Raw genomic sequence first — 19,498 nt, forward strand, 5'->3', positions numbered from 1 at the left:
GATAATATTAAACTCATACAATGTAAAACTTCCTTTAAAAGCTTTAACTTGACCTATTTAAAGGATAACACTATATATATATATATATATAGATATATATATATATATAAAAGAACAGTATTATGGTAAAATATTGAATTAAAGCAGATGCTTTGAACAATATTAAACCATGTTTTATTATATATTTATTATTATATAGCTGCACTAATTGTTTTACAATAGGAACAGGAACTCTCCCTTTATAGCTGGCTTGACACTGAGTATCTGCGACTGAGTCTAAAATGTTTTGCTCGCAGGAACATGAAGTGCCCTAAATTCCTGAGGTGTTTTCTATGCAAACACCAGATTAAACAAAACTGTGTCTTGAGAGATATATTCATCTCACAGTGGCAGGTGTATCACTTCAGAGACAGGGCTTGTACAAGGACACACACATATCAGGTGTCACACACGGGTGGGAGTCACATTCCTCTATGATACTAAAACAAAAGAGGATAAAAAATGAAGCTGCTGTTTCTTAAGGAGCTCAAACAAAAACAAAACTTCTTTGTGTAAATCACAAAAGCTATCTTTGGACTTGGTTCGGTGTGGACAGAAATATACTTTCTGAAAATTATTTGGCAGATTAGCAACGGGAATCTTGGCAGCCTTTGGTCAGCAGAGACCGACTACAACAAAGTGAGGATATGCTGACTCGACATAAAGAACACATTTGATTACCATCACTATCCAGCCGCCAAGAGGACCATCCGGCTCCGAGCCAGAACCCCCCCCCCCCCACACCATTATCTGCCAATTCGAAGGCTTATTTTTAGGGGACCAACTTCTCCGTTACTCGGCTGCTTTCTCACGTCCTCCAGGTGGTTCTCTGTGCATGTGTGCCTGGCTGTCCCCTTTTATAACTCACATATATTCATCCTGATCAGATCTTATTCTTCTGAACATTTTTAACCTGAGAGAAAAAGACACAGGGAAGGAGGACATATTTGGAGAATTCACTCAATGTAAAATTTCTGTTTTGAAAAATGTTTTGAGCAAAATGTGTTTATAAAGATAAAAAGTAAATGCACTCACTGCAAAAACTTGCCTCTGGGAGTATTACGCTACTATTGAATCCTTACTACTGAGTAAATTTCAATTCATATGCTGGGTAGAAGCTCATTTTCAACATATTTGTCCCCGTCTGGCTTCTTTGATCTACAAAAATACCTCAATATTTGTTAAATCTCTGTAACTATAGCTAAAAACATCATCAAATGAAAATACTTACATTAAGTTTATGTACCTCGACTTTGTGCTTACTAGTTGAGCGAATGGACACTGTTTCATCCCTGCCCTGCCCACACAACCTTTAACCAATCAGCAAAGACCACAGTATACTGTATGCCAAAAACTCTGCACAGGCCGCTGATTGGTCAGCTGTGCAAATGTTAATGTGAAGAGGGTTTCCAGACTGTAATCACAGTAAAGAAATCTGAAGTTCTGAGCAATATTGTGGTGAGGCAAGGCTAGTGTATGGTTGGACTGTGCATTAAATGCTATGGGCTTTTAATACGAAACAAGGGCTTTAAAATTGAAAACGGTCAACCAATGGTTAACTCAGTGCCAGACATAAGTTGTGCCATCTGTTCAGCCAAAACCTTTTCAACCTGCCCAGCGGCTAACAGCATACAGACCAAACTAGCGCTGAGTTTGCAAACTCAACAGCTGGTTGACACCAAAATCGGAGCTAAATGAGATTAACCATTTCCAACTTTATGATGCTTTGCAATATCTGGATGGGTGAAATGTTGTTGCCAAAAATCTGTTATTTCTATTATAAAATGATAAACCTGAATGGAAATGAAAATGGCAATAACGGACACGTATTTTATAGTTTAAAGATTTCCGATGAAATGTCTTTTTCTGCTGATAATGAGAAGAGCGATTGAGGGGAGTGACAAAGAAGAAAAATGGATCCAACAATCTGGTTTCACCAGTTTCAAGTAAACACTTAGCACGGTATATTTCTTAAACCAAGAATGACACATATTTATGACAGTACAAACAGTATTTGAATGGGAAGAAGAACAGAAAAACATAAAGCCCTACAGATGTTCGGTTTCTTAAAATACAGTGTGTAGAAAATGTGATACCCAAGTCTTGTTTCATGATCAAAAGCAGCTGTTTCCAGAGGATCCACACAGAAAGGTCACAAAATAAAGACTGAGGTTTATTAAATATGTATTAAAAACATACTAGACTTTCACATGAAGAAACATAGCATATGTGTGTTGTAATATAACCTAAAAGAAGATGCTGCTTGTTTTCACAGACTTGTTTTCCAGGTATCTGGTTTTTGGTTAGTTGATAGATCAGAAATTGTCACATCAATCAACCCAACAGATAACATACATTATCACAGTATTTAATTTACACATTACCAAAGAGTTTAATCCCAGTGGTGAATTTAACTAATAAAAATTCCCCGACATTAAATATACATCTAAGGAAAACATGCAATCATGTACTGTATGTAGGCAAATAGTGACCCGGTGAGAAAGCTGTGTAAATGACCCTGCGTTGAAGTGACTAGATGTCTCAATGGGCTAAAGTTTGATGTCCTAAATTGACTTACCCTGTTGTTGTCCACTATCCCTTCTCTATACTATTTTTTCACCTCTCTCTGTAAATGAACCTGTACAAAAGGGACAATAGATGATGCCCCTTACAAAAAAAACAGCACATAAAAAAAAAAGTTTAAAAAAAACATTAACCTACAAAAAAACTTCCATGCATGCAGATCAAGTTTGTTTTCAGACTTTGGTGTTCCGGCACAGTTCAGCAGAGTTCAGATGTTGCAATCCGTCCAGAAGGGGTGGGTGTGGATGTGTGGGTGTGTGTGTGTGTGTGTGTGTGTGTATGTGTGTGTGTGTGTGTGTGTGTGTTAAGAGACTCTGAGGACAGCTGATGTAAGGACTGTAAAACAGATTTCCAAGAGTTTGAGTGGGTGGTATGCCTTTAGTAAAGACATTATTTGGAAATGATTTTCGACAGTACATTTGCAATTGCACACATATGCCAGTAAGAAGCAGGAGACAGACTTGAGAAGTAAAAAGTTAAAAAATATTTTATTTACAACATCGCTCCTCTTTTTCCCTCAGTGGCATCAATCCAGTCTCTTTGCCTGCACGGCTCTTCCCTAAGACGATGATTGATCAGACATACTGTAGTAGACACTTTCCATAGCAGATCATTGTAAAAATTATAACACAACCGGTTTTTCAGTATTTGAATTAAAACAACTACAGCTGAAGAGCCAATTGTATTTGACAGGTTCATATACTAAAAAAAAAAACCCAAAACAATACAAGACAATATTTATTAAACATTTTATATGTATAATATATAAAACTGCATTCATTCACAAGCAAAACTAAAATCTTCAAACAAAGAGCGAACATCATCATGTTCTCACAGTTTCTGAAGGTGTCTGAGAATAAAATGTGTTACAGGCAATAATCAGATTTTCTATTTTGGTTAAGCTGATTAAAAAGAGATAGCACCTTCACCCTGATGCCACAGACCGAAAAAGGACTGTGCATTGTTTCTACATGCGTGGATGCGTGAGGTATTGAAGCACGTAAACACTGCTGCTGCCTGTGATGGCTGTAACGCGACATGTAGATAAGCTGCACCTGAATAACACACAGTGGACCGCGTGAGAAGTGGCGCTAAAACATTCACAGTGATACATTTCTCCTAAAGGCACTTGAAGCCGGCTGCGTTCACAATTTTACATTCGAGTTTGCCAATAAGAAAGTCCCCACTCTTTCAGTTAGTCACAGACGCTCTTCTTCATTGGTGCAATAGGTGGTAGTTTCGTATTTAAGTTGGCAGCCGACTCATAACAAAATGTCCAGGCCCAGCAGGGGCTAAATGACTGTGCATCACAAGTTATTCACATGCAGGCTGTCTAGACAGAATCGTACACTCATTCTGTATTTCTCTCCTTAATTTCTATTTTTACTGTTCTTCCCCATCTCTTTCTCAATTGTAGTCAAGTCACAAGCAACACAAAGAACTTCATCTCAACTCATGATTTGACAAAAAAAACAACAACTCTTCACTTTCTCTTTCCATTTTCTTGTTCTTTTCTGTACTTGTCCTCTGCTTCTGTCCGATTCTAATACAAGTCCTTCATGATCTCCTGCAGCAGTGGGTGTAAGCACATGTCCACCTCTGTCTTCTTCAGCAGCTGGATGAGGTGGACGTGATCGGTGACGATCTGACGCAGGTCTGTCATTTTCTGCAGCAGCTTGGCAAACAGTTGCAGAGAGTCTGGGTGGTTTAGCTTCAGCTGCAGCTCCAGCGAATGAAGCACAGTCTCCTGAAGCTGCTCGATGGGCTTCACGTTCAGCAGGCCTGGGCGGTCTGGAAGGGTTACAGAGACAAGAGACATGTCGGACCTCGCGTATCTTTACAAGTGTAGGTGTGTGTGTGTGTGTGTGGGGGGGGGGGGGGGGGGGGGGGGGGGGGGTGGGTGGGTAAAAAGAAGGGGGAGGGGCGCTGGCGGATTAAAAAGACACAGACATAAAAGAGATCTACATTTGTAGAATTTACATTTGGTGCAAAAAACTAAAAAACAAGTATTGTTTTCTACAAGCAGAACAATCCCTTATTGTAGCTATTGCTTATTACCTTTCCAAGCTGAATTATTGCTATTTACAAAAGCCTGCTTATCTTTATGTCAATCTATAATCTTAGTCATTTAAGTTAACAATTGACTTAAATGTCTGATTTGAATCCTTATCACGTTCAAGGTCTGTTTTTTATCGAGCAGCTACACGCTACAACTCAATGGGATCTTGTCAGAAACACGCAAGAGTAAGTGAGGATGCAGTCGATTTTGGATTATTAAAACACAGACGCGAACTGAGTTTAATGTGACAACACAACTAGTTTGAGTGATTCTCAGTCGCTCGTGTTTGTCTGTGAAACCTCACCTGTCTTATGTTTCAGTGACTGAAAATTGTATCACCGTCATGCCAGTTGCTGTTATTGAATCTTGCAACATATGATGTTGTTGCTGTTTATTGTTCACACGTGAATCTGATTCATTCACCTTTAGTTCTGCTCCACTTTCTTGATATCGCGTGCCTCTGACAAAACTGATATCTAAGTCAAGGCAGGCCATAGATAGAGTAAATAATACAAAGATTTGATATCTTATTGTCATTGTTAATAGCAGCCAATTTACATCAATTTATATTCACACTGATCCAAATGAATGTGACGCCTCATTTCCACCAGAAAACATCTTTTACTGTTACAACGCAACCAAAGAAATCTATTAAATGCAATTAAAATTGGATTGCTTACAGATATAGTATTTAAAGATATTATAAATTTAAACAATTGTGCACTTCAGGCTTGTTAGAGATTGTGGGGAATACTGTATGTTTATTTGTTTTTTTTCATTGATTATTGAATTGGGAAGGTTGAAACCAGTCTTGTAATTGTCCTTTCAATATGAAGCTCAAAGGAAACAGGAAGTGGTTAGCTTAGCTTCGTGCAGAAATTGAGGTGTAAAAATGATGCAATGGAAGCAGTGTGGGCATAAGGGGTATGATAGTGGTAGTTTTACTTTATTTTAGGACACAGCCAGGTGACCTGTTTAAACCTGCTTCCATACATTTGAGTGGTATACTTTTTTTAAACTCAACTTTTGGGAAAAAAAAAGAAAAAGTAATGATCTATGACATTAACAGAACATCCTACTGGTAAAAAAAACAACCACTCACCCCCACTGAGGATAATAACAGCCAGAAACAGTGCCATGTCGCTGTCGTCCAGCTCCAGCGTGTTAAACTTGACGGAGAACTCGAACTTTGGTTCCATCATTTGACAGAAAGGTTTCCTGAGACTCTTGAGGAACTCCCGCGTCATAAAAATCTGTCCATAGGAGATTAGGGTCCCGTCTTTGTTCATCAGAGGCGACATCATGATGATCAAGACCTCAATCACTCCGTACTTCAGCAAAGTTACCTGAGAAAACGGGTACATGGATCGTGTAAAAACCTTTAGATTTCTTCACTTTACATGATCAGAAATGATAGTGGGTTTGTAATGGCGTCTCCTAAAACTTAAAAAGATATTTTTAAAATGAACTTGGTCATCTGTCAACATCAAAATCTAGAGCAGCGAGTAATAATTATTTTCACAATTCTGAAAATGAATTCCACAATAAAGCCGGTTATTTCTCTGTAAAATCATAAAATAATGAAAAATATATGTTATGATTTTCCAAAGTCCAAATTGACTTATTTATATTACATTACATTTCCTTTAGCTGACGCTTTTATCCAAAGCGACTTACAACACACCGATGGTACACCATCGGGAGCAAAAACATTTTTTAGGGTTCAGTGTCTTGCTCAAGGACACTTAGGCATGTGGACAGGAGGAGCTGGGATAGAACCACCAACCTTCCAATTAGTGTGCAACCCACTCTACCAACTGAGCTACAGCCTTTATATCGCTTGTGTTGTCCAAACAATACATACAAACTCCAAATATATAGAATTTATTATCATTGGAGTTAAACAAAGCTAGAACTAGTGGGGTTTTATGCCCTCAAAATTATGAATATCATTATCAGAATTGGTGTTTCATTTATATCAAAGTTGATTCAGCTCTAACTTAAATTAGATTGATTGTTAACAATGGACGCATCCTCGTATCTCACCTGATCGTTAAGATCCAGTTCTACGAATCCTGGGATGCTCTTGGCGAACTCTGTCACTTCTCTCACCGCTTCTGCTGAACGTGACTGACAGCTGTGGAAGAAACGCAGCTCCACAGTGTCTTGTGGTCCCTGTCCAATGATGCTCGTCATTCCCAAAACGCTACAATCGGAAACCGGGTGAGTTCCTGTGATCCCTGAAACTGGGTGAGAGGTGTATACAATAAACTTTAGTCCCTGACGAAGCAATATAGTTGGAGAGTTACAAGAAAATCATCAAGGCGGCAAAAAGTCTGAAGCCCGTTTAACAAGGAAAAAGAATAAAAACCTGTTTATTGTTGACTCTGTGTTGTTGACTACATTTAATTATGTTGTAAGCTAAAACAAAAGCATTTTATTAATGCTATGTAAACACAAAATTTGCATTAAAAGTGATGCCTAATTGAGTATCACTTCTGATCCACATCAGTATTGTTTGTAGTCGTGCTGTAGATCTCTGAATCACCATGCATATCCAGTTTTCACAGAGATTTGTAGAAATTTGATTTGATCAAGTCATCTGTTGATGAATTAAAAATGACAGAAGAGGCAACCGTAAACAAAAAAAAAAAGACTAAATACAGCAATACCAACCTCCGAGTTCGGCTGGAAAGGTGGAGGTCTGCTGTTGATGCTCCAGGATGGGTATCTGCCTGCAGTTAATAAACTGCTCTCCTTCCATAAGAGACTTCATGTCATGAATGACAAAAGGCTAGAGGTGGAGACGATTATTGGGAGTGGCAAAGAGCAGGTAAAAAATGGTGGGAGAAAAGAGAAGAAAAGAAAGAATAAAGAAACAGTGTCAGCTCTTCAGAGGTCTTCTGAAGACATGTCAGCTTCTCATGGAATCACATATACTGTCTGTACACTTTGTTCACGCCACATTCATCAGGCCTGCAAAAGCAAACATCGCACAACTGATACGCTGGGTAAAGTCTTAGCTGCAGGCTGAGGCAGAAAAAAACACCACATCCAGGTAAAGAACATTTAGCGCATTCTTTAGTTAAAAAAAACTGGCAAAGACATGCAAAGGCCTGAAAGAGAAGAACTACTGTTTAAACACTTAATCTTCCTTCTTCATAGCAGTAAAGGTTATAATGGAAAGTCCTACAGCGGAAAAAGTTATGACATGAACAATCATTTCATATGTGTGTGGATGAAAAAGAGTAGAAACCAAGTCAAATTTAGTGCTTTTTAAAAAATTTTTTTTTTGATGTTTGTGCTTCCTGTGCCGTAGTGTATTTATATATGCTTTTGTCTGTTACAGCATTTATATAAAGTTCAGGAGAAGCACAACTGCAGCAGGTTCGTTTTGAAAGAAGAGCTAGTACCTTCATTCAGGTTTGATTCATATGCATTAAACACACTCTTTCTTCTTTCAAGACACTCAGGCTTGCTGCTACTGCCTTACTTGCTCCGCTATAACCAGATGCTGCATAACAGCCCTTGTCAGTCTTTATGACACCTCTCTATTTGTGCTACTGTTATGTACATTTTAGCATTTGTCATTATTCCACAATTCCTACTTGTAACCAAAGTAGCCACTGTTTAAGAAAACCAATACAGCTTGAACTGAAGCAAAAAGTACACAATTGCCTTGTGTGCCTTTTACTAGTAAAGTCTGACTCATTCATTTAAAGAGTAATTTAAAAAAAAAAACCAAGACACAGCAATCTGGTAGCACCTAGCCATAACCATTTACAGGTCAAATATCTATTGGACAGAAACATAGCAGTCGTCCTCTTTTACCACCTCATTTGGGAAATAACTGCAATTACCAATGATAAAACAAACAAACAAACAAACAAACAAAATGTTACGTCATTGGAGCTGCAGCTCCAGTGGAGTCAAACACAGATTATTTATCAACTCATATCAAGGCCATGCATGTTGAAAAGTGTAATTTGCTGTAGGAGGTTTGCTGCGGTTTAGTAAATAACCCAGGAGTCCCTCAGACAAACAAAGGATTCAGTGTCATTTGGCTGATATCGCTGTGATTAACAGTCATAACAGGCAGACGAAAGAGATGCAGAGCAACCTTGAACTCGTCAGACTTAACAAAGAGGAGCTACAGACAGGAAAAAACTAAAAACTCTGATGCTGCTTCTATATAATATTAATATAATAGAAATAATAATGAAAAGAATTTCAAAGCTCTTACTTTATTCTGACAGATGACATTTGACTTAAGTGAGGTTCAATTGCTGTTATTTAGAAACGTAGGATGTATTCAGACATTCTGAAAATGTTACTAAGATATAACTGATAAAGATTATCTAGTCAGGTTTTACTGGGAAAAAAAATGGCCAACAATGTGAATATTTCATACTAGCAGCTTGGTTAAATAATTCTAAGAACTGAAGAAGCCTTTCGAATATGAGGCGAAACATCTTCGAGAAACCAAAAAGAAGTTCAGTTGCCTTTGACAAAACTTAGATCAGACATCTCAGTCATTGGAAAATCCACCACAAAACGGTACGTCCTCGCCACAAACGCTCAGTGCATCAACATAAAATATTCTATTTTCTTTGATCTGCTCCTTGTATTTCAGTTGATTAGGTCTCTTTAGAATACTGAGCTTTGATATCTCAAAACCTGAAAAAAGCAGGTATAGAAGGTATCTCAAACTTCAATGATTTTCCCACGACACATTTCCTATATTTTTCTTGGATAAATTTCCAAAAGTCATAATAAGTTAGTATGACATGTTGGGTTTCAGTGTCATCCAGTTTCACAGCTTGACCACTGTAATCTGATATTTTCTAACAGCCAAGAAAGCGTAGAAACCAGTCCGTCTACTATTTGTGGTTGAGCCGAAAAAAAGCCTGAATAGAACACATCTGAACAAAACTGAGGGCGGCGACATGAAGACGGCGCTGGTTAAAAATGGAAAACATAAAGGGAGTTGACAAGTTTGAACTACTTCAAATGTAAAACTCTTTCAGTTAAGATGCAGATCATAATGAACAATGTTGAATTTTCTTTTCTTGGCCTGTTTCTTCAGTGTCATGTTTGGGTATAAATGTACAATGTGCAATGTTTGCTTGGATCAGAGGAGGACGAGAATGTACAGTGAATCTAGATGATATGGTTGATATATCCCTGGAATCCAAAGATAACTGAAACCAAATACACACGGCTAATAACTTATCACGCAGTCGCCATAGTGCTTTCACTGAGTGAACGTTAAACATCAAGCATTCATTTATTTTCAAAGCTTGATTTTCTCTTCCACAATCTTTGTATGACTAATTGTTTGTGCCTCAGTATAAAATGTGGCATACGTGAAACATACATTCCCCATATTTTTACACAAAAAGTGAGAATGAAATAAGTAATAGGTAGAAGTAAGGCAACACCGCTCACCATGTTGTCCCCGGTCTTCCCAGAGAGGATGGCCCTGGCCTTGGCCTTGGTGAGGGGGAAGTACTTCAGATAGGCCTCGTACAGATGCCGGGCCAGAGACCTCAGATCTGCTGCCTCCGGGTGCATGTGATCCATGTCAGACGAGAACTCGGCCAGCAGTTTCTCCTTCTCTGCCTGGGGCATTCGGCCAAAACGAATGGCTGGGAAAGGAAACGGAAAAACACACATCGATGCACAACGAAAACAAAACAAAACAAACAAAAAAATCCATTTTACATGTGGATAGTAATCAGACAAAACATGAAGCCTGGGGTCTATTTTGGCACAATGATTTTTATAACAAGAAATAAAACAGCGTTACTGCTGTTCTTTTGTTTTATACCTCAAGCAATCAAATTATTGCTAAAATATCTACTTTATTTGTAGTTGGTGAAATATTTTCATGTGTGGAGCTGTGTGGCTTCATTTTAGTTGTTTCTTTTCACAATATGAGCATTTAATCCCAACTCTTCAACCAGTCCTCATGTCAAGCACGTGAATGTAGACAAACTGATTGTAAATAATAGAAAACTTCCCAGGGTTGCTCTAAGAAGTCAAAGATTGGGGGCCCAATCTCCTGTAAATAAAAGTCACAACTTAAACAACTTCTACAAATGAGTCACACTGCTCACGCCATCTTTCAGTAAAAGGGAGAATCCACTGTCAGCAGCAAATGATAAATGTTCCATGCAGTGATTTGAAGAGGTGTGCCTCAAGGAGCGATTACAACATTTTGTTCACTTGAGTTGGTAATGATGTTTTCACAGCTCACTGGAAACCTGAAAAACGTATCTCTATCTCGTCTCTTTTCTCCTCCCCTTCCCATCTGCTGCAGGTAGTGTTACACTTTGCATTTATAAATATGCCCAACAAAAGAGCCCTGATTTAGTTCCAGTTACAAAGGATATGTGTGTATGTGTGTTTTGTCTAAGAATATTTAAATATTTATTTTAGGATCTTCGTTGGTTTGCCAATTTTACTAAATGTAAATTTGACTGTATTCATAACTTGACATTTTGTTAATGTAACTGCAGACTGGTTTACCTTTTCTATCGCTGTTGAAATTTTTTTTTAAACTTAAAAACCTTTTTGAAATTGTTAAATCTCTCAATGAAGAATTTCCTCGACAGTATTTTTTTCAATTACTTTTCCATTACTAAGTTGCATTATACTGAAAGTTTAAATTGCAGTCTTAATCCTTTGCTGAATGTAAAAGAAGGAAGTGAAATTTGATGCCAAGGTGTGAAATGGTCAAACCATTCTTCTTCTGTTAGTGGAAGTCATTAATTATCCGTCTGCCTCCATTCAAACTGCATGTGATTGTGTAATGCTGTTTCTGTGATGAGTGCACACCTTAAGCAAATGAATACAAACTGAAGTGGCCCCACCGCTTACTGGGCAACGAGCCTGCAGCCATGACACAGCAGGTTGGAGAAATCAGTTGAGCTTTATGCACTCTGAGATGTCAATCATTGATAAAAATAAAAACCCACACAGAGCAGATTTTCAAAGCACCGGCGCTACTGACGAAATGACACGAGTGATATGAGGGAGAGAACACAGACAAAGAGATAAGTGGCGCTCCAGTGGTAATAACTCTAATAGATGCTAATTGTAAAAATGTGCAGCTGTTTTGTTGTTGAATCTCAAACTGTCAGTTTTCATCTTGGTTTGACAAAAGCTAAAAGGACGTTTGCTACGATGAACAGTAAAACGTTTCCGACTCGCCAACTACAATTTTAATGTCAGTATTGTTGGAAATGTTGTAAAGGGCAGATCCAGAACAGAGTTTGAACTAAGAACTTCAAGAAGCAGCTGCCTGATAACTTCTAATGCATGTGGCAGGAAATGTGCTTTGTACAAGATAATGACGTGTTGATGTTATTTTGTTTAAACTGTAACCACAAGCGGCTGATTAGGAATGTTTATGTTTATGGAATTATAAGTCTAAGTCTGTGTTTTTCTTTTTCTTGTCATTTGGTGATATACTGTACATGCAGCATAAAGATAACATGCAATCACACCAGTGTTTTTAATTATTAATCTAATTATACCTCTTTTTAAGGTGCGGCCACTGGATTTTGGTCCCCATTAATTTCACAGAGTAGCAGGATGTGACAAAATAATATGACTCTCCAAAGTCCAGTTTGATTCGAAAGAGGGGTTCGGACTGACTTCTTGTTCAGAAAATAGTCGTTTATATATGTGTATGGTGAAATACTAGCAGCCGAAAAGGATGATTGCAAGGACAACAATTAAGTGTAATGACAATAATAACAAATGTTTGATAAAAAAATAAAAAAAAGTTATACAACCCTGCCAATGTTATTTCCAATTCTGCAACCTTCTTGCCTTCACACGGATACTTTTTCAGGGGACAAAATCTTGATCGCAGCATCCAGGTGCAGTCACACCAACACTAATCTCTGTGACAATATCCTGTTTCTCTTACTGGCTTAAACTGAGCCTTGAACAGCTGATAAATGTATACCAGCAGTGCAGAACTTTTGTCTCCCCCTTCTGCCAGTGAGACCAATTATAAAAACCTCAGCTTCACTGAGCATACTTTGTTGCTATTGTTGTGGCTGTAATTCTGTGGATTAACATCTTTGAGTTTCACATCCCCCGCAAAATGACTTGGTTTACTGTCAGAATTTGATCCAATAAGTCCAACAACATTTTGAAAGTCCAAAAGAGCTGCACCATTTTAGTAAGCATAAGACTAAACTAGATAATAACCTGGGCACAGAGCATGCCCAGCATCAGATTTAAAAACTACAAAAAAAAAAGAAAAGAGATTTACATAGGTTTATTCAGCATTGTGTGAACTTGTTTGTAAGGGCTTGGACATTCATTTTTATATAAAAGCCCTATAGCTTTAATTAATCAGGCAAATTTGCGTGGCCAACCAATATTATGTTATTTTGGCACCATCACAGTTCAGGTTAATAATTAATTTGGACCTATGAAATCACATTCTTTCTCAATGCAGATTGGGAAGCATTTTTTGTGGATGGAAGGTAAATGTGGTTGTTGGCTTATTGAGTTCGCTGAGAATTCTCAAATATCACCAACGTTCACATGTCAGAGAGAGACAGAGCTGCACGTTGTCCCACCCTAACAGCGGAGAGTCAGGCAGTCATCAATCAAGCACAACCTGTGTATGCTCATACAGAACAGTCAAGAGGTAAATGCTAAAACACACCTGGAGAGGCGGAATCAGCTCTGCCAGTTGATGCGCCTCAGTGGTCAACAAAGGCTAACACAACAAAACCATTCTGCAGCTGAACAGTGATGGGCGAGGGAAAAGATTATATTATGAAGTAGACGATTTCTCTGCATGTTGTACTTCTTTTGAGGAGGTATGAAGGCGCTCTCATCTAATAGCTTTTGTCATGTATTTCAGGGAAAATGTCTACTTCAAACCACAGGGTAGAAAGAGAAGGTGTGGCAGATGAAAGGCAGCTCTGAGGGCAAAGCTCACAATAGTTCAAATAAATGATCAATGTCACAACAATGTGGTCAGTGTGTAATTGTTGACAATCAATCTAAATTACAGTCCATGTTTTGTAGATTTAGCAAAAAACGAATAAGATGCAGCATGCGGACTTAAACAGCAACATAAGTATAAGCAGCAGTAAAGTGCATTTGAATTGACAGCATGACTGATTGGTCGACAGCAGATCTTTGCAGTGTATATCTCCCCCGACATGCAGTGTAAGTGAAAACACCAGTGTGGTTGTAATATGGCTGCTGTATATGTGAATTTTATTTGATATTTATATGTATCATATGTATTTTTAAACTAACCTAAAATTGAATTAAATAATTCAAAAGCATTATATAATAGTGTATGTAAAACAGGGGTTAAGTTCAATCACTCAGGAAATTGTAAATTTTAAACTGACAACATACTATAAAGATGTCCCTATTGTAAAAAAGTGACTGTGACATGTGTGTTAGAAGAATACAGATATTAAAGATGCTTTTATCCATCTCGCGTGCATTTACAACACTGTTTATTACAAAGCTTTAGATAAAAGTTTCAGTAATTTCAGGGCCCCCAAAAAAGTCTTGACAATCTCTCACCGGAGCACCCTTTTTATATTGTATTGTACTAGTCAACTCATGTGACTGATGCACAATCATGCTGTGTACATTGGTCATATGGAAATTAAAACGGCAACCTATGACTCTCCACACATTCAAGGGGGACACAACATCTGTGGGTTTTGTTTGTCCACAGTAAAAAAAAACATCAGAATATGGAGAACATCTCAAAGCATAGTTTGTCACCCAGCTCCAGGTAGAGATGTTAATTAATTAAAATCTGTAGCTCACTGTTTGCTTGAGAGTAGCACAAGTATCAGAGAGCTTTACCAAACATCTAAAGACGGTTGCCCGTATCTATTGTTTCAGTTCCGCCACTATGAGCCCTGCGAAGCTGCATGTAGAATACAGCACAAAGCCAGGTGGAAATTAAGAAGGTTGAGGGTAGGTAAAGTTAGCCATCGACCGCAAAGTCATCTTTGAAGCATGCTCAGGTGCACATTGCACAAGTGATGGGAACTGGTACATGACCTGAGAAGTGAGATACAGGCCAAAGACCACAGAAAAAACAACTGGTAACATGTAAGGCTGTAGTGAAGATTTCTGGATACAATACCACCACACCTCAAAGACTAAATTGGTTGCAGTGTGGTCAAGATGTATCTGCTTTTCTCAGAGGCCATCAGAGGCAGAGGAGTTGGTCGGTGAAGAAGCGTTTCCTGGACCACAATTTTGAAAAAGAATTGGTCTTTTTACCTACATCTGCTTATTTAAAGTGAGCTAAATGGGTCACAGTCCTGTCTGAAGAATAGATGTGAAAATTAAAACACCTGAATGTACAGAAGCTTTGACTTCTGTTACTCTCATGTGATTACATTGTAAGAGTCTTAATTTCTCATACGAGTTTATCCTTAATTAAAAAAAAACGTAATCGTACACGGATTGTTGTGAAATGTGTGGATGACAGTATCACCATCTTACCGTTGTGTGACATTCCGACATTGAGGCACTTCTGGAAGCGACAGTATTGGCATTTGTTGCGGGACTTCTTGTGAATCCGACAATGAAGATCGCAGTGATCGTACACCAACTTTAACCTGATCGTGCGTCTGAAGAAGCCCTACAAGAAAGAGAGAGACAGACAGTTACTACAGATATTGTCCTCGCAGACTTTTGTGTTTTTAATAATTTGCCAATAATTAAGAAAATGGTTTTGAGATTTGTACTACACTAGTGCAAGAACTTTTCTTCGACAAGAAAACGTGTTGGACCGATTTTGCTGATACAATATGTGTCTTGTAAATACAAAGAATGGTTTCTAGATAAAAGTGACACATCAGAAGGTAAAGATGGGTCATTGCAGGAAAGTGAAAAAATGACAGGAAAGAAAACTTAAAATGACAGCAGTTACTGTATCTTCAGATCACATCATTTTCTCCTTAAGGCGTACACTTTTTTTTTTTCAGTTTTAATAGTTAGTATTCAATAACTTATATTATGATTCAAGTTTTTGCTGGTAGAGGTTTTCCCCTGTATCCAGAGGCTGACAGACACTAATTAGGCTCCTGGTTCCTTGTGATCTGTGAGGAAATCCATCATAAAAGTAGATTGTTTCAGAGTTGATTTGCTCTTTGATGTTTTTAACCTTGGGACTAAAAAAGCCATGAGACCTAAGATATCTCAGCTATTAACTATCCAGCAATGGTCAAGCTCGCAATACACAGTCCTACACCAAGTCACAGGTTTGTTGCTGGCTTTAGCGCTTGTTTATGCTGACCAAGAAAGCTAAAGGAAAGATAAACAGATTGGTGTAAAATAGACACTTCAAAAAGACCCTGAGGGCTGCAAGCTTTACGAATAAAATGTTCTGTCAGCATACAAATTGCCATCTGGACTCTTTGTGAAGGCTCGTGCGTTTGGCATCTGCATTCCTACAATACACAGATGTTCCTTTTTTAATCGTAGGTTATTTAAAGAAGGAGGAAGTTAAAACGGGCCAAGACTCCACCTCAATAAAGAATGTTTTCTGTTTTGAAACAATTAAGTGTTTGCCTGCTTGGCTGACCCCCTCTTCTGGTGAGTCTCCCCTGAGATTATAGCAGAACAATAACTACTGTACCTCACCTTCATTCAGCCCCTGACGGTACAGTATAACTTTGTCCAAGGGGACAGAAAAACAAAAACTCTTGTATCACATGAGTCCTAACAGTGTCAAAGACATGCTGTTTCAACTTTCTGGTAGTGATCAAGGTTGTAGTTTGTCATTCGAGTCATTTCTAAAGGATGCTGCTAAAACATCTTTGAATACAATGCAGACCAATACAACGCCACCACAGTGTAAATGCACAAGAAGCATCATACAATTAAGTAATTTACAGAAGTTGTAATATTAACAAAAGGCTAAGCATTTTAAAGAACAACTCTCGTTATATTCTGTATTTTACTGAATGCAAATAAATACCACTGAAAAAATGAATCATTAGTGTGTAAGTCTGTCTTTCAATGCTTTCTGGAGGCAGGAGTTTGAAACCTGAACTGATACAAACTCCTATTAGTATCTCACCACTGCATTATCTGTACAGCCAGAGGAGTTGAGCAGTAGAGATCATTTAAGTGATTCTTTAAGAGAGGATAAACTGCAAGACTGTGCCTCTCGATCACACCCCACATTTTAAGACAATCTAATGTTATCTATAGAATATATACCCTGACCAGCCATATTGACTGCACCAGGACAGTGTATGTAATATCAACTCAAATTAAATGTGAATGCCCATGTTAATTGTAATAAATGAACAAGTGTGATTGTGTGGATCCTCTATGCATTTAAGCTATTTTTGGATAACAATGGAACTATTAAAAATGTGAATAAATTGAATTAGGCTCATTGTTGAGAACAGTAATTGCTGATAGAATGAATCTGTTGGGGTTATTGGTCTTTTCATGGAATTTGTTAACAAAAGAAATAAGAAAACAACAGAATATTACAAGAAATTCCCCTGGTAAGTGGTTGTACTTATTGCAGCTCTCTTGTATTATACTGAGTTATATCATACTATGTAATCACTGGATTTCAAAGTTAATTTTTTTCTCTGATGGCATCAAAGTGAAGATTTCCATTTAAAAATGCAATAAAGAAATTCAATATTTGACATTTTCCAAAACAACTGAGATGATCTGCCATAGTTATTGACATAATGTTCACAGCATTAAAAAAGTGTATATGTTTTCAAATGGTTGATATATATTTACGCCAATAAAGAGAAATAAAACCTTTTAAAAAAGCTATGTACATGTACAATATATACCGTATGTGCACAGTGTAGTAGCTTTTAATAATAATTTAATTTCAGACTTGTGAAAACTTATTGGAATCAAACTAACAGGTGCATATGTAGTACTGCTGCTGATTCTAAAAATCCATCTTGTGTGTTTAGAGCACAACGTCACAATCTACAGCTCATCTTCCTCTAATGGGGCAATATTACAAAGAAAATGGAAACATGGAAATACGTCTGAAACTTCCCCCACACTCTATTAGTTATTTATACTCAATACAGACAGACAAACAGACAGAGTTCAAGGGCCTGTCTGTATGTCTGAAGAAGCAGATGCCTATGTTGTGCCCCCACAGAGTGGAAAATGTATGGGGCCTGTGGTTAGTGACAGACATCAAAAAGATGAAAAAAAAAAAATGCACATTCCTCTCCATGCATGATAGAATTATTTATTCCACCAATGTGTTTCACCCTTTGGTTTGGTGACAGAAAAGGAAGCGTGGCAGAGAAACAAAACTTATTGTGTCGCCGTAGAAATTGTTACACCCATTGCCATTTCCTGACACAAGTCTATGGTGGTATGGTAATCGCGATTTTTCCTTCGTGTTCAGCAAATTTTTTGAGAGAAGCAATTAGTTTAATCTCCACTGCTATGTATTGTTATTAATATTTACTAATGTATTTTTAGTATTAATGCAAACCAAATTAGAAACCCCTCTCCAAAACAGAGCAACAGAATGACAGCAGAGTACTGTTTGTAACGTGTTCACCCTCATAAAGGAGGGTTACATTGACAAAGTTGCCCTTTTAAATATTCTTAACTTTAAAATGGTAAACATCTGAAACCCCATGAAGCTGAGAGCAATTTGCTTTGGTTTATTTAAAAAAAATTTTTAAGCAAAATGGCAAACATAAATTAGTTCCAGCCTAAATTGTGAGGATTTTCTGTTTGTCTTTTGTGATAATAAATTGAACACAAACTATTTCTTGGACAAAAAAAGCCATGTCACCTTGATTAATCAAGAAAATAATTAGTAGATTAATTGAAAATTAAAATGACTGTTAGCTTCAGCCCCAGTCTAATGTAATCTGTTCAGTTTGGATTTCGGAGTTATTGGAGTTCGTGGTCTCTTTCAGTCTCACCTTACAGCCCTCACAGGCGTGGACGCCATAATGAAACCCCGAGGCTTTGTCCCCACACACACGGCACTCGATGTTTAGCGCTGCTGTCGACGCATCGTCCGGGAGCTTAGAGAATACAGGACTGTCAGAGTACTGTGGTGGCGACTCTGGCTCCAGCTTGATTGAATCTGATAGAAGAAACATCATCAGGCAGGTAGGACAAACACTAGGCAGAAATACAGACAGCTAAAACTTTTTAGCCTTTCTCTGTTACAACTATTTTCAGGTTTAAAACCCTATTGGTTTCTTCAAATGGTCAGCCTGTAATCTTGTAATGGCTAAAAATGCGATTCTGATGTTTCTAACACAATATCTTGATCAGTTCACCACTTAATGTGATTTACCTGAAGCATTTTCACTTTAACAATTCCTTAAGAACTTAAAAAGAAATTGGAAATACAATTTTTCTGCTCAACAAAAAACCCCACTTAAACATGTTCTATTCTGACTAGCCCACCACACAGACTGAACTTACTGTGCGTGTCCGGCTCCGTCCTGTAACTGTGCATGTTTGTGTAGTCCATGTTGGTCAGGTGTTCTTCACTCTGTGGTGGACTGAGGTCATAGGCCACACTAGAGGAAGACATGGAGGATACAAGCGTGGGAGACAGGGAGGAAACGATGGAGGAGGAGGAAATGGAGGCGTAGTCTAACGTGGACAAATGTTTCATGTCCAGAGAATGGGAGCTGTCGTCCAACTCTGGCAGGTCCACTGTGCTCAGACTGAAACCAACAGGCCATGCTAGGAGCTGCTGGGTGTCGACCATGTCTACTGTGAAGAGAGATGAAGAAAGGATGCGTTAGCTGATGCATTATCATT

The 19,498-nt window shown here is 38.0% G+C and overlaps 1 protein-coding gene across 1 annotated transcript; it reads right to left on the reverse strand.

The window, feature by feature from the left end:
- Positions 1-4,075: 4,075 nt before the first annotated feature.
- Positions 4,076-19,450, reverse strand: pparg (peroxisome proliferator-activated receptor gamma). The gene is made up of 8 exons (XM_069146185.1): positions 19,154-19,450; positions 18,640-18,806; positions 15,200-15,338; positions 10,130-10,329; positions 7,358-7,475; positions 6,728-6,927; positions 5,784-6,027; positions 4,076-4,413 (listed from the first exon to the last, which is right to left on the reverse strand). Exons 1-8 carry the CDS (start codon positions 19,443-19,445, stop codon positions 4,166-4,168), a joined length of 1,608 nt encoding a protein of 535 aa, XP_069002286.1. The 5' UTR covers positions 19,446-19,450; the 3' UTR covers positions 4,076-4,165.
- Positions 19,451-19,498: the final 48 nt, after the last annotated feature.

The sequence above is a fragment of the Embiotoca jacksoni genome, unplaced genomic scaffold, assembly GCF_022577435.1.
Source record: "Embiotoca jacksoni isolate LCO1_2020_lvr unplaced genomic scaffold, fEmbJac1.0.p SCAF_1, whole genome shotgun sequence".
NCBI classification, from domain to species: domain Eukaryota; kingdom Metazoa; phylum Chordata; class Actinopteri; family Embiotocidae; genus Embiotoca; species Embiotoca jacksoni.